The 15642-nt window shown below is 38.3% G+C and overlaps 2 protein-coding genes and 1 pseudogene across 2 annotated transcripts; 1 reads left to right on the top strand and 2 right to left on the bottom strand.

Moving 5' to 3' along the window:
- Positions 2172-3282, bottom strand: LOC109127175. Its single transcript, XM_019231579.1, has 2 exons — positions 3126-3282; positions 2172-3072 (listed from the first exon to the last, which is right to left on the bottom strand). The coding sequence occupies exon 2, from the start codon at positions 3070-3072 to the stop codon at positions 2431-2433; it is 642 nt and encodes a 213-aa protein (XP_019087124.1). The 5' UTR covers positions 3126-3282; the 3' UTR covers positions 2172-2430.
- On the top strand, positions 6090-8689 carry LOC104713952 (annotated as a pseudogene).
- Positions 11158-15280, bottom strand: LOC104713942 (sucrose synthase 3). Its single transcript, XM_010431173.2, has 13 exons — positions 14827-15280; positions 14590-14722; positions 14156-14500; positions 13729-14064; positions 13557-13652; positions 13302-13475; positions 13096-13212; positions 12829-12995; positions 12515-12739; positions 12095-12416; positions 11762-12006; positions 11549-11687; positions 11158-11459 (listed from the first exon to the last, which is right to left on the bottom strand). The coding sequence occupies exons 1-13, from the start codon at positions 14922-14924 to the stop codon at positions 11427-11429; spliced, it is 2430 nt and encodes an 809-aa protein (XP_010429475.1). The 5' UTR covers positions 14925-15280; the 3' UTR covers positions 11158-11426.

The following is a 15642-nucleotide window of genomic DNA, read 5'->3' as shown; positions in this document are numbered from 1 at the left end:
TGGGTCTCAGAGATAAGACCAGGTAAAACCCTCTTAAGCCGCTGACATAGTATTTTCGAGATTATTTTATATCCCACATTACATAGACTAATCGGACGCAATTTTGCCATCCTAGTAGGCTTGGCCACCTTTGGAATAAGACAAAGATGAGTACGATTCAGATCCTTTTCAAAAATCCCCTCCACAAAAAACCTATTAACTAAAGCCACTACGTCCCTTTTCACTATTCCCCAAGCTTTCTGGAAAAATAGAGCAGTCATCCCGTCCGGACCTGGGGCTTTATCCGGATGCATCATAAACAAAGCTGACTTTACCTCGGCCTCTGTTACCGGACTTATAAGCCGCTCATTCTCCTCATCGGTAATTACCGGAATTATCTCCCTTAAAATCTCTTCAAAGTTGTCCGGATTTGTTGAGGTAAACAATTCCTCAAAATATGATACCGCTGTGTGGCAAATATCCCCATCCTCAGTTGACCAGACATTGTCCTTAGAAAACAAGCCAGTAATCCGATTGCGAGCCCGTCTTTGCTTTGTTTGGGCATGAAAATATTTTGTATTGTGTTCTCCCAATCGCATCCACTTATTCCGACTCTTCTGATACCAATGAATTTCCTCATCCCCATAAGCTTGGCGCAACCTATTTTGTAAATCTGAGATAACAGCAGGAGGAATAGTATCATCCTCCAGAGCGACCTCTAATTGTCGTTTCAAATCCTCAATTGTTTCCCTGCCAAAAGGAACTTGTGCCTTGCGCCACTGGGAGATTGCCCGTCTGCAATTTCCAATTTTTTTCACGAAAGAATCTGGTCCCGGGTCCGAAGCCCCCTCCCAGCCCGAATTAATCGCATCCATCAACCCTGACTTACCAATCCAGCGCTGGTCAAAAATAAAAGCCCGCTTTCCCCGTGGCCGCTTGGCACCGATATTAACCAAGAGTGGCTTATGATCGGATGCTATCATCGGCAAATATTCAGTCACAGTATCTGGGAACAAATCATGCCAATCCTCATTCCCTAAAGCTCTATCCAAACGACAGCGAATAGGTTTTTTATCCCGCCAGCCCCTCCAAGACAGGCAGTCCCCAAGATAGGGGAATTCCAAAAAACCACAGTCCTGGATCATACCATTAAAAGAGAGGAAGGAGGAAGGAGGACGTAACTTCCCCCCACGCTTCTCATGATTCCCTCTCAGCTCATTAAAATCTCCAACCACAAACCATGGAGAGGAACGAGTAGTACTAATTCGTACTAGACGTTCCCAAACCAAATCGCGGTTCTTAGGGACTGGATCACCATAAATAAACGTTAAGTATATTATCCGTCCTTTGAAAACCGCTTCAATATCAATTAACCGATTAGACTCAAATAAAACGTTTACCTGAAAATCAGCTTGATTATAAAAAAGGGCCAGACCCCCACTACACCCAATAGGTTCAATTGTTTTTAAATTCTTATACCCAAAGTGTCCTACAAATTTCTCAACAACAAAATATGATTGTTTCGTCTCCATAAGGAATAAAAAATCAGGCCGATGGTTAGACCATAAATCCCTGAGATGTCCAATAGTGGCCTTGTTACTCAGGCCTTGACAATTCCAACTTATTATATTCATAAAAACTTTTCACAAAATGGGTATGAGAAACCCCAAGGTTTCCTTCTCCCACCCTCTGGATAAGGATACCAAGACAAGAACCAGAAATAAAACGTTGTACCAAGCATGTCACAAAAGTGCAAAACAGAAAAACCCATAGTAATATGAAAAGAAACAAGAGTAAAAATAACAGCGGAAATAGGACGAGAGGATTGGAGAAGATTAAAACTCACGGAAGGTAAAAATAACCAGAAACTCGAGACTAATTTATCCATAAAAGGCCCAAGAAACAAAACTGTCATGAGACAAAGAAAAAAGCCCAATAAGGGCCCATATCTTGTAACACACCGAAACCTCAAACTAAAATTACAACGCATCCCATAATTATCCCAATACCGAGGCTTGTATAACAGTAATTCATTAAACCAAATTAAGGGCAAACATGAAGGGTTTATTGCAAATCTTGAAAACTCGACCACGTTACTTGTAAATAGGAAACCCGTAACCAAAATTACACCACCAAAAGATGAAAAGTCATAGAAAAAGAGACACAAGACGTAAAGGAGACCGTGGCAAAGGTTTATTAAGACACGAACAAAATGAATACAACCACAATTATCCAAACCCAGATAATCATAACCAACGAAGGGAAAAAGAAGCAAACAACAACGAAAACCATACAGAACAACCGATGGTAAATTATTCAAAAGCAGAAAATTGTGCAAAGCGAAAGAACCTAAGGTAAAAAAAAACAAAGACTGCTGCCAAATATAAGACCCTCTCCTTGTAAGATGGGAGGAGAACCCACACCCTTGCCCACACTTGCTTATAACTTGCATTAGGCAGCCGCATTACTCGGAGGCTTCCCTCCCTGGTGAGAAGAACCCACCTTACCCATCAGACCTGCACCCTTAGTAACAACCTTCTTACGAGGCGACGCCATAGTGACCATGTTCCGCTTCTTGGTACTCACCCCTTGAAGAAACCCCTTACCCTTGACCACTTTAGACCGCGGTGGTGGAAACGTACCACCAGTCTCATCACTTGGGAGTGTGTCCTTGGAAATATCCTCCGCAAGCCCCTGATCAGAGAGATCCTCAACATTAGCCTCCTCCTCTACCAGAAAGTCCTCCGTTCCCTCTGCTTCTTCTTCCCCCTCTGCCTCTGCTTCCCCCTGTGGGGATACCTCTGTTTCAGTACCCCTCTCCTCCGGGATTGCGCCCAGAAAAGCTAGCGATTGACCCTCCTTAGGAGGGAAATCTTGAGCCAGGAAGTCACCCAAAACCTCCGTAAAAGTCACCTCCTGCTGCATCAGCTCCATATTGATTATATCAGAATCACTTGCCACCACTGTCCCTGGGAATAAATTTTTGCGAACCCTCATATCAGAAACCCCTGCAGGAACTGACACTCCATCCACAAGTTGACCATCCGAGACCACTAAGTCTTCCAAGGTAGAGCCCAAAAACGCATCCAACATCTTTTGTTCATTATCCGAAAACTGATGCCCAACCTCACTGGTTTTGAGTTGATCTAAACCACTACCAGACACAGCCAACTGAAGGCTTGAACTTTTAGGTGCCTCAACTGAGCTCCTATGCTGCTTCACCAAACGTTCCTCAGCCTGATGACCCCTTTTGCCATTCTTTCCCTTGTGACCATATCCCTGTTTGTAGCGAAAATTGGTAGCCTGAGAACCTGACCCACGGCCATTACCAGCAAAAGACCCTTGATGAGATACCCCTGAACCCTCACCACTCAAACCTCCCCCCAAACCAGGATTGAGACCTTGAGTTGTAGCACCCTTATAGCTCTGTAACTTATCATCTGGTCGAGGTTCCAACCGGACATCCACCTTCTGCTTCCCATTGTCACCAAGGAGAGGACACCGCGACGTCTCATGACAGAGACTATTGCACCGCCGACAAAAACCATATAGCCTTTCGTACCTCAGAATAACAGTCGTCTCCTCCCCACTATGGAACTCTACTGAAGCATCAAACGACAAGGGTTTGAAACCATCCAACAATACCTTAACTCGGCCATTATCCAGATCCACCTCCTCTACATCTCCCAGATCAGAACCAATACAGCGGAAAGTTTCATCAGCCCAAAAATGCAAAGGAACTCCCATAACTCGAACCCAAAACTTGATAAAGTGAGGATAGCGTTGGTCGACCACCGGCTTCCATCTTACCAAAGACAACATCCAGTGATCAAAATGGAAAGGCTCCATCTTCAAGATCTCCTGGATATCCTCCTCATGCTCAAAATCAAACTGAAACCGACCCATCCCCAGATCAGCACCAGCCACTCTCTCCTCAACCTTCCAAATCCGAGGTAGCATGAACAGCAAAGCTTTCATATCCTGTACCGCCGGGTTCATGCACCTTCCAATGAGGGTCTTAGAGTAACCCTCAATCATGGCAGAGTTATCAAACTGTGGGACCTTGATCTTAGGCTTGAGTCCAGCCCCCGAACCACTCACATTTGAGCCCTGAGTCAGCAAACCACTTTGAGACATTGTTTCCCCGAGAAAAAAAGAAACACTGCAAACAAAAATCGACCGAAACACAACACCCAGATAAAAACCGAAGCTAAACCTCTCAAAAACTTGAAGATATGAATCTGAAAGGATTGTGGGATGAGGAACAACCACAGCTCGTGAGAAGAATATATACACCAGCGCCACAACCCTAAACACATCAAAACCCGTAGACAAATAAGGAAACTGAATCCCCCATTCCTTCATGCGCCACCGAGCCATATCATGACCGGAATCCCAAAGAGATGCACACAGAGCATCAGAAGAAAAAAACGTAATCCCTCTCAGATCCCTCATATCAAAGACCCGAATCCCCTCCATAAGAGCCAGATCGCTCAGATCGAAAAGAATCATCCTCAATAAACCAAAGACATAATCCACGCCCAACAAATTCAGCACCAAACAAGGCATAAAAATTGCCCCTTCCTCTAATGACCGTATCAACAGAACCGAATAGAGATCTGGTAACAGGGAATAAGTCCCAGAAAAGGGAAACCCGAAACAATTGAAAATCCATTGCAGATCCGAAAAATCAGAAACCGTACCGATAGTCACAACCAAAAAGAATCTCCAGCGGGGATCCCCCTCATAAGCAATGAAAAAACCCCAAACAGATCCCCAAATCAGATCGACCTTTTAGTCAGATGTTGTTCATTTCAACTTTACTCAGAAGACAAATATTGTAAAAAAAAAAAACAATTTAGATTATGAATGAAACAATTTTATTTTGTTAACCTAATTGAAAGGAAATATATTTTGAAATATAACGTTTTGTCATTTACATATAGTTCAGAAGCGCCGAATCTTATCCATATGTATTCAGAATATGAAATCTGATACAAAAATAAAATGAATCTTAGTCGTATTACAAGTTAGATTATGAATGGGCTACCATCTCCCAAACGAGTAGAAAACAAGCATAAGTACGGACAATGAGTTCTTTTTGAATATTTTTCAAAAACCCCTCAATTATTTATTTATTCTGATTTTGGACAAAAGCTATCCAATTATTCATTTTTTTCCTTTCACTCGACTACAAACCAAACCAAAAATCTCAGCTCTCTTTTAGCCATAAGGGAAACACACAAGAAAGAGTAGTAAAAAGCTTTTTAACTAGCCACAGAAATAAAATGAATATTATCCATATTTATTCAGAATATGAAATCTGATACAGAAATAAAATGAATCTTAGACCATGTACAACGAAGGTGTTGAATAAAAAATTTCAACTGTTTAATCAATGCAATGAGATTGTTGAATTTTTTAGAAAACACATGTGGATTAAACTGAGTTGAAAATATTCAACATTGCTACATGACGAGTTGAAAAGATTCAACTAGTTGAATCTGAAAAAATGGAATATGCATTGCTACATGACGAGTTATGAAAGGAGAAGAGGGTGAATTTATTGTACATGCGCGAGTAAGAATTTTCTTTTTATCTTTGAAAAGACTTGCTTTATTCTGATTGGTTGAATATGATAACCGTACATGGTCTTAGTCATGTTACAAGTTATACTGCGAATGAACTACCATCTCCCAAACGAGTAGAAACAAGCATAAGTACGGACAATGAGTTCTTTTTGAATATTTTCCAATAAACCCCTCAATTATTTATTTATTCTAATTTTGGACAAAAGCTATCGAATTTGTCATTTTTTTCCTTTCACTCGGCTACATCTCTGACAAACCAAACCAAAATCTCAGCTCTCTTTTAACCATATGGCAAACACACAAAAAAAGAGTAGTCAAAAACTTTTTAACTTAGCCACAGAGAGAGAGAGAGGTGTTAACCTTTATTTCCCTCTATAAAAAGCTGAGCCACTTCCTCTGTTTCCCACAAAGCAGCTTCTAAAATCTAATTCGTTGGTTGGTTAATAGAAGCAGCTCTCTCTTTATCTCTCTCTTTCTTTCTCTTTAGAGATCGAAATGGCTCTTCTTCTGTTTTCTTCTTCTTCCAAAGCTTTCAGAGTCACTATTTTCCTCTCTTTCTTCTTCTTTCTCTGCAATGGCTTCTCCTCCTACTCTACTTCTTCTTTTTACGCCACCCATCACCATCGTCACCACTTGGCCAAACACAACTACAAAGACGCTCTCACCAAATCAATCCTTTTCTTTGAAGGCCAAAGGTCTGGGAAGCTTCCTCCTAACCAGAGAATGAATTGGAGAAAAGACTCTGGTCTCTCTGATGGCTCTGCTCTTCATGTAAACCACCTCAACTTTTCTCACTCTCTTCTCCTCTTTTTTTTGGAGTTTTTTTGTTTTCTCTTTTTTTTTTTTTGTGGAAATATGAAATGGGTTTGGTTGGTTAGCTTGAGATCTCAACAATGTAGGTTAAGTTCTGTATCAATATCCTCAAAAGACTCAACCTTTATTCATGAGTTTACTGTATAGAAAAAAAAAACAGAGGATAAAAAGTTAGGGTTTTTGTTTTTTTTTTCCCCTTTTCTCAAATCCCTAATTTTTTCATAAATGGGTTTGCTAAGTTAGTGATAGATCTCAAAGATTCTCAACAATGTAGGTTATAATCTGTATCAATATCTTGAAAAGATCAAACCTTTATTCTATGCTTTTACTACCTCTGTTTCAAAAATCTCTAATTTGTGTTAAAATTGGGGTTTTTGTGTTTTGTTGATTAGGTGGACTTGGTTGGAGGATACTATGATGCAGGAGACAATATCAAGTTTGGTTTCCCAATGGCATTCACAACCACAATGCTGTCATGGAGTGTAATTGAATTCGGTGGTCTGATGAAATCTGAACTACAAAACGCTAAAACAGCGATTCGTTGGGCTACTGATTACCTCCTCAAAGCCACTTCACATCCTGACACCATTTATGTTCAAGTTGGTGATGCTAACAAAGACCATTCTTGCTGGGAAAGACCAGAAGACATGGATACTGTAAGAAGTGTGTTTAAAGTTGACAAGAACACTCCTGGTTCTGATGTCGCCGCTGAAACCGCAGCAGCTCTAGCCGCAGCCGCTATTGTATTCAGGAAATCTGATCCTTCCTACTCCAAAGTCCTTCTCAAACGAGCCATCAGTGTCTTTGCATTTGCAGACAGATACAGAGGAACTTACAGTGCAGGGTTGAAACCTGACGTTTGTCCATTTTATTGCTCTTACTCTGGTTATCAGGTAATAAAAAAATGAGTTTCTCTTTACATACAATAATTATCAGATTTTTGGATAAAGATTTTGTAATTTTAAATGGATATTTTTTTTTTTTGTAGGATGAGTTGTTGTGGGGAGCTGCTTGGTTACAGAAAGCTACAAAGAATCTTAAATATTTGAATTACATAAAAACTAATGGACAAATCCTTGGAGCTGCTGAGTATGACAACACTTTTGGTTGGGATAACAAGCACGCTGGTGCCAGAATTCTTCTTACAAAGGTTAAATTTGAATTAAAGAAATCTAATCTTTTTTGGTTTATAAATATAAACAAAAATACTTAACTAAATGTGTGGTTTTAATTTTGTGTGTGTGTGAAGGCATTTTTGGTTCAGAATGTGAAGACACTACATGAGTACAAAGGTCATGCTGATAATTTCATCTGCTCTGTTATTCCTGGAGCTCCTTTCTCTTCTACTCAGTATACCCCAGGTTCTTGCATTTTCCTCCCTCTTCTTTTCACTTGTTTTCATCTCTGCCCCTTTCATTCTCGTTAAACCCATAGAACTAACTTTGTTACCTATTTTACTGTTATGTAGGTGGATTACTATTTAAGATGGCAGACGCCAACATGCAATACGTGACGTCAACATCGTTCTTGCTCTTAACCTATGCCAAATACTTAACCTCCGCCAAAACCGTCGTCCATTGTGGTGGTTCCGTCTACACTCCTGGCCGCCTCCGCTCCATCGCCAAGAGACAGGTCTACTTCTAAACAAAATCTCTCATTTTAGATGATTTTGTTGAAACATTTTTTTTAATAATTAATTAGTTCTTGATTTAATTAATTAATAGGTGGATTATTTACTTGGAGACAACCCATTAAGAATGTCTTACATGGTTGGTTACGGTCCGAAATTCCCACGTCGGATCCACCACCGTGGCTCATCTTTACCTTGCGTTGCAAGCCACCCAGCCAAGATCCAATGCCACCAAGGGTTCGCAAGCATGAACTCTCAATCTCCGAACCCTAATTTCCTTGTTGGGGCAGTCGTTGGTGGTCCGGACCAGCATGATCGCTTCCCGGACAAACGGTCTGATTACGAACAGTCCGAACCGGCTACTTACATCAATGCACCACTAGTTGGAGCTCTTTCCTACTTTGCTCATGCTTATGGTCAACTCTAGCTGTAACAGTTGGCGTTGATTTAGTAATCGTGAGTGTATTAATTAGTAGTTCCAAGTAAAAATAAAAATGAAGGAAGCTATCTTTATTTTTATTTTTTATGTTATTTTAGTATATAAGTATTGTGGATCGAAAATGAGATCACAAGAGGACATTGGTCTGAGAGATGGGTTTATTTGGTTCGTTATTATATAAACGTCAAGTGTAATCTTATCGTGGTTATTAAAATGTTATCATCCTATTAATTATGATATCCATGTCGTTAATTTTTGTATGTTTATGTGATTTATTTTTATTTTTGGGGGACTGGATAGAATCTACAGCTGTTTAGCGTTAAAATAGAGATGAGATTGGGATTTCTTGATTGGTTCCCACTTTCTCGGAGTGTTGGTAAATAGACAAAACTCAAGAAAATCTAACAACATTGGTTTAATAGGTAACTAACTTTTATGTGTTTGTGTTAATAATCTCTTAATCAAACTTAAACTAAGTAGGAAAATTCACATAAAATGAAAGAAAAAAAAGGATTCACATAAAATGAGCAAAAATTTTGCTTCAGCTTGTAGTGGATGATTAATTATGAAAGGACAACATGCAATTAGTATACTAATTTAACAGCTCAAGTGGAATTTCGAGTTCCGGAATTTATTGGTTTTATTAAAACAATTTCCTAAAAAGACATCGAGATTCTAAAAAAATATTTATATAAACGTGACTAGGAGAATAAAAGTTTTAACTGAAAAAGAAAAAAATATAAAATTGTAATACGTCTGACAAAGATTTTAAGTTTCACCACATACCTCATTCTCATAAATGTGTTTATTTGTCACGAAAAAATGTCTAGTAACTTTCTGATTGAAACGTTGTTATTGGAGTAATTTTTTTTTTGTTTTTTTTCTATTGGCCAAGAAGTTTATATTTTTAAGAACAGAGAGAAAATAAAAATAAAATAAAAAGAGTGTAAAATAATACTCACTCTGTATCAGAATAGATGATGTTGTAGGATTTTATTTTGTATCAGAATAGATGATTTTCTATATACTTTTATCAATTAATGCTAAGAAATTGCAAAGTTCAAGAATCATTAAATGAAAATTTAAGAGTTTGATGAAATATTATTGGTTAATAATTATAAAAATATATTATTAGAAAATAATAATACACTTATTATTAAATAATAAATGTTTTTCTTGATTTATGTAAAAATCCTATTGATTTATGTAAAAATCCTAAAACATCATCTATTATGATACAGAGGAGTAATAAAAGAAAGAGTGATGATTGATGTTTATTAATTGCATTGGAAGAATCATTTTCCACGACACGGGAAGCGAGCAATTGACCAGAGAGAGAGAGAGAGAGAAGAAATGTGTCCTTTGTGGATTTGGTTCAATAGTAAAGTCAATTAAAGCTGCATATGTCACTCTTCTCTTCTGTCAGTTTTTCTTTTTTTTTTTTTTCGATTTCTATGTTATATTACTCACGCATCAATTGTGTATCTCGATATTTATCTGTAAATGTGAAAGAAATTTTTAAACTTAGACCCATAATGTCTCGTTTATGCTTTTAGTTTTAGTTATGCATCCAGTCAAATCTGTAATCAGCATTTCTAAATATCTCTGTAAATGCGGATGAGGCAATAATAAAGTACAGAAAGTAAAGAACACAAGAACTTTGTTAACGAGGTTCGGTTTTTCCTACTCCCCGGGACCTAGTCCAGATTTCGATTTCACTAGAACAAGAAAGCAAATACAACCTATTCGCAAACGCGTAAATTAAGCACAACCCTCTTAATTCACCGCTCTGTTCTATAACATGAAATCTTAAGGATAATTCTCTACCCTTAACTAGACTAACACCAAGCCTAGATTCAAACCAAGATAACCTAACCTTGGGCTAAACTCCCCCTGAGCCTAGACTTCAGATCTTCAACTCTCTTGAGCAACCTTCACACACACGTCACACCGACGAACAAAGAAGCTTGAACAACACAAGCACCAAACCGCGAAACTAAGCCGCACACCAACAGAAAGCTCTCTAGGATTCTAACCTTTATGCCTCAGCTCTCTTGCTTCTTTAGGACGTGCCTAACACCTCCTTATATACCCATCAATACTTCCTAATCACCATAGGAGAAGATTTCCAAATCTCATAAGAAAAATACTTTTTCCTTTTTGCTATTTTCCTTTTCTTTGTAAAACTCCAATTTAATCAACCAAAAAAAATAGTAGTTTTCCTCTTCAATTTATCCTCAAACCGTCCTTCAATATTGCCTTCTCAAGTCTTCTAGAAACTTCTCACGCACATAAAACAACAGCCATATTGTATCACGTCTTGAATACACAGACACTACTTCAGACAGACCAATACATCTTCACTATCAAATCCTCTTTTGCTGAAGAGAAGAATGTTGTGAACTTAAAAACAAGATCAAATCTCCTCTATCACAAGAAAAAAAATCCACGTTTAAAGCTTTACAAACAATGCTGAATAAACTTTTTTTTTTTTTAATATTGTTTCTTAGCTTTTAAATTTTCTCGTGTAGTTTTCCAGTATAAAAGATAGTACTAAAATTTTGATAACTTTTTGGAACTAAGGAATGCTAATGTCTAATGTGAATTATTTTCAAAATTATGAAATCTACTCTTAGTTTCTAAAACATGTGAAAATCAGATTGGAATGTTGGAATCGATCTAGTTATTTTACCTTGAGAAACGAATTAGATGTGAAATGAAAGCTCCATCGAAGACTTTCTTGGTGTAAGATACAAACTTCACGTGACTCTTATTCAACATGTCAGTCACACATACATCACACAACACAAAACGTACCACGAACACAAACAAGTTCGCGTATTAACTCCATCCAACAAATCTTCTTTTCCATACACACAAGACTGTCAAGACAGTAAGACACAACATAGGTTACATAGCCGGATTTATTCTTTTTTTTTTACACTCCCAACAGTTCATCCAACGCGGAACCGGGTCAGTCATCAGCGGTTAAAGGAACAGTTTTCACCTGAAACAAAGAGAACAAATCATGAGATCCTTGAGAGCTTATATAGAGGGAACTAGCTAGTATAAAAGAAAGTGTTTGTGAATTGTGACCAAGTCGCGGAATTTGAGAATGTAGAACATTTCAAGGTATCTCCGAGTCTCACGACGCTCCAATTTCGATACGTATTTCCAGAAACCATAGACACCAGCTAGTGTCATCAATCTCTCTGAGTATATCTTCCATGTGTACCTAACACAAAAACCATATCGAAGATTTATATCAAGCACGCTTAACTGATAAAATAACTAAAACGTTTTGCTTACCTCTCGTATATCCTTTGGAGTCCACCGTCTGATACATTTTTCCAATGGGTTGGATCTTCCTTACAACGTTCAAAGAAGTCAGCCATTATGTTACCCGCTTGCTCCGGATGGTATGGATCAATATGGAAACCCGAGAGCCCGTGCTCAATGATCTCTGCTGGACCACCATGACAAGTTGCGAATGTCGGAAGCCCACAAGTCATTGCTTCCACTACCGTAAGCCCAAACGCCTCGTAGAATGCAGGCTAAATATAGTAATCAATACACGATAAGTTTCATGGTTAGCATTTAAACCAAACCAAACCGAAAAAATTGAACCAATATTATTATTACCTGAGCAAAAGCACCTCTTGAATCGGCGATATAGCGGTAAAGCTCACCGTTACGAGCTCGGTTAGTCTGAGCCGTTATCCAACGAAACTGTCCATCAAGCTTGTATTTTTTCATCAGGTTATGCATTTTCTCAATCTCTGCGATTTCTTCTCTGTCTTTGGACTTGCTCACATCAATGTTACCAGCTATTACAACCAGGTTAACCAGCTCCCTCAACTTTGTGTTCTTGCAGTACATCTCAACTAAACCAGAAATGTTCTTCACTTTGTCCAGCCTCGCCATAGAGAAGAGTATTGGCTTTGATCGATCACTCAATGTACCACTGCAAACACACAACTCAACACCAAACCGGAAATGACTTTGGTTTTCGGTTATGAATCAAACCAAATTTAATAACAGAATGACAAATAACAAACTTACACATGCTCATCAGTCTGATCAGGGCTATAGAGCATGTCCTCTATGGAACCATGTAAAGCTGTAAGTCTCTTGGTTTCTTCAGAAAACGGGAAATAGATGGTCATGTCGGCGCCAGGCGAGACAATGTTGAACTTAGGATCAAACACATCAACGCCGTGTACTACTCTGTATAGTCCAGGGAGCGTAAAAGCCCCATGGCTTTCATATTGACCGACCGTGTTCTTCCTGATAAAGTAATACAATATTAGTATTGCCGATGGAAACCTGAAAACAAAAAAAAACACTTCTCGATATTATATTATTAAGTCACTTACGTTCCTGCGATTTCTTGGTAAGTGCTTGTGATGATGAAATCTGCTTTGTTCATTGCGATTAGATCAGCTGTGAATTGACAAGAGAAATGATACTTGTTGTCGAAATCTTTCCAGTAAATGTCTGAATCTGGATACTTGGTTTTCTCCAGAGCATGTGCAATAGTACACTGTTTATACACACACAAGGAAACCAAATCTGTGATGTTCCTTTCCATAGACAAAAAAAAACATAACAATCATATATCTGAAAAAACTTGAAGCTCTTACCTGTGTAACACCCATTTTATGTGCCATTAACGATGCAACAAGGTTTCCATCACTATAGTTACCAATGATAAAATCTGGTACACCTTGTAGTTCACCAACAATCTCACTTGCTGCATCCTTTTTAAAAAAAAGAAAGAAATATCAGTTACTGTTCTTATTCTTACATAAGAAGTAAACAAAACTTAAGAAAGTTAAGATTTTGAAACCTGAGCATAGTTCTCTAGATAAGGCCATACGTCAAATCTTGAAATCCACTTATGAAGGATTCCTTTATCAGACCTAAAAGGAACCCGGAGAATATGAGTATGCTCTGTTCCGCTAACTCTCTCTAACCGCTGGTTACATGTAGTTCCTTTAGCATCCGGTATCAACCTCGTTACCTTGAAAAATATAGTCCACAACCACAGTTTAGTATCTTGAGATCATTAAACATTAATAAACATAAAAACATATATGCTTACAATAAGAATCCTAGGAGTTATATCCAAACCCTGTCTCTTTATTCTCAACAACATCTCGGTCTCAAGGGCTCGAACTTGGTCTAGAATATAGACAACCTGAAACATCGAAGTATCTTGAAGGCTAACAAAAATCTGAAAAACAGATTAACAACTAAGGGTTTAAGGGGAGTACTTGTCCACCAGTGTCAGGTAAGCCTAAGACATTGGCTTGGCCAAAGTATCCATGTGGAGATAATATCACAACGTTGAAAACCATTGGTACCATCCCAAGAAACTTCTCCAAGGAAGAAGGATCGGGAGCTTGAAGAATATCAGAGAGAAGATGCATCATCTCGAGTACTCGCCCTGCTGTATCTCCCCATCCTTTCTCAAAACCCATCCCTTGAAGCGAATATTCAAATTCCAAGAACGGTGTTTCTTCTGGAAGCTTAGAGATATGATCTTCTGCTTTACTAAGTTGGCTCTCAAGCCTAGATATGCTTTGAATCCGATCATTCAACATCAATGGCTACACACACATAAAATAAAAAAAGTTCACATTTTGTTTTACCAAATCCAACTTTTTGATAAGCAAACAATATATAAAAGAATTGTCTTACATGACCCTTGTACTTATGAACTCTTAGGAAATCAAGGAGAGGCTCCAAGCAATCTTTGTTACGGAACATTACAGAAGACAAGTGACGGTTCAGAAACTGAACTCCATTACCAATAGAAGACGAACGAGAAGGACGTGGCACGTTTGCGTTGAAGGGTTCGAAATCAAGCTCAAGACGAAAAGGGTCACTAGTAGGTCCATCAACGAGTTCTTCTTTGAAACAAAGATACTCAGAGACTGTTAATTGTTCAACACTTAGCTCGAAGACGTTAACACGAACATATTCCCAAACACCAGGTCTTGGTCTAACGGCTAAGGCAACAAAAGGTGGTACAACTATTGCTTCCTACAACCAAAATTAGTAACGAATCATTCTGAAACTTAAAGTTTTAGTTTCTTGACGATTTGAATAAGAAGGAGAAGTTTTTTTTTTACCATTGCTGATTTAAGGATTTCGCCAAAGGGACCATCAGAGAGACTCTTCTTAGTTTCATCGTCTCCGATTACAGATTCGAGTTCGTCGATTAAGTTATGCGGCTGAAGTATCCCTTTTCCCTGATCCACATACCTTCACAAAAACACACACACGATATACAAATTTAAAACCAAAGGTCGAAACTTTCCCGGAAAAAACAAAAACAGGGGAATCAGTTTAGGATCTTGACGAAGAACCTGGAGAGAAGAGCGACGAGTTCGTTGCGATGAGCGGAGAGCGTATCTTGCACGCGATCCCTAGTGCTTAGAACCCTAGTGAGTTTAGGGTTTGCCATGAATATTCAGATGATCCTTAAAAAAAAACCCAGAATCCAAAAGAATCGAGAAAAAAGTTTTGATTTTTTCCGCTTTGTTTGATCAAATCGAATCACCAAAGGTAGCTATTGAAAAGTAAAAAATCACTGATAAAGAGGACTAAAAAAGCAGAACGATTCTGGAATTTTAGAGGACAAAGAGAGAGAGAGAGAAGAAGACGTGTTTGATCTTCTCTGTTTCTTGATACTGTTTTTTTTTTTTTTTTACTTTTTTTTTTCTGCTGCAACGAGTGACGTGTTTAGTGCTAAAGCAGAGTACACATGTGACTGTGTTATAGAGTGTAATGTATTTTTATAGTTTTAGGGGGAGTAGTAACTAGTAAAGCAGTGGAAAGCTCCGGCGACGTCTGAGTGTTGCTCTGCTTTGAAAGCGGTTTTATCGAGAAACTTCAGAGGAAGTAGACAACTGCTGCTCTGTTTTCTCGCCACGTAGATTCTAAAAATATGTTTTTTTTTTCTTTTGTCATTTAAAAATAAATATAAATTAATGTTTGTTTACACAACATTTTTATGGATCTCTTCTGAACTTTTGAATTTTGATCTACCTTATATTCTGAGCCTATCTGATCCTTGTTGGGCCTCTGATCTAATCAACATAAGTGATTTGATATGGTTATGGTTAGTCTAAAAATTTATTTGGTTGTCATAAAAACCCGTAAAACTGATTATTTGTTTTTGG

The sequence above is a fragment of the Camelina sativa genome, chromosome 2, assembly GCF_000633955.1.
Source record: "Camelina sativa cultivar DH55 chromosome 2, Cs, whole genome shotgun sequence".
Lineage (NCBI taxonomy): Eukaryota > Viridiplantae > Streptophyta > Magnoliopsida > Brassicales > Brassicaceae > Camelina > Camelina sativa.
This window is presented reverse-complemented; position numbering and strand designations above follow the sequence as displayed.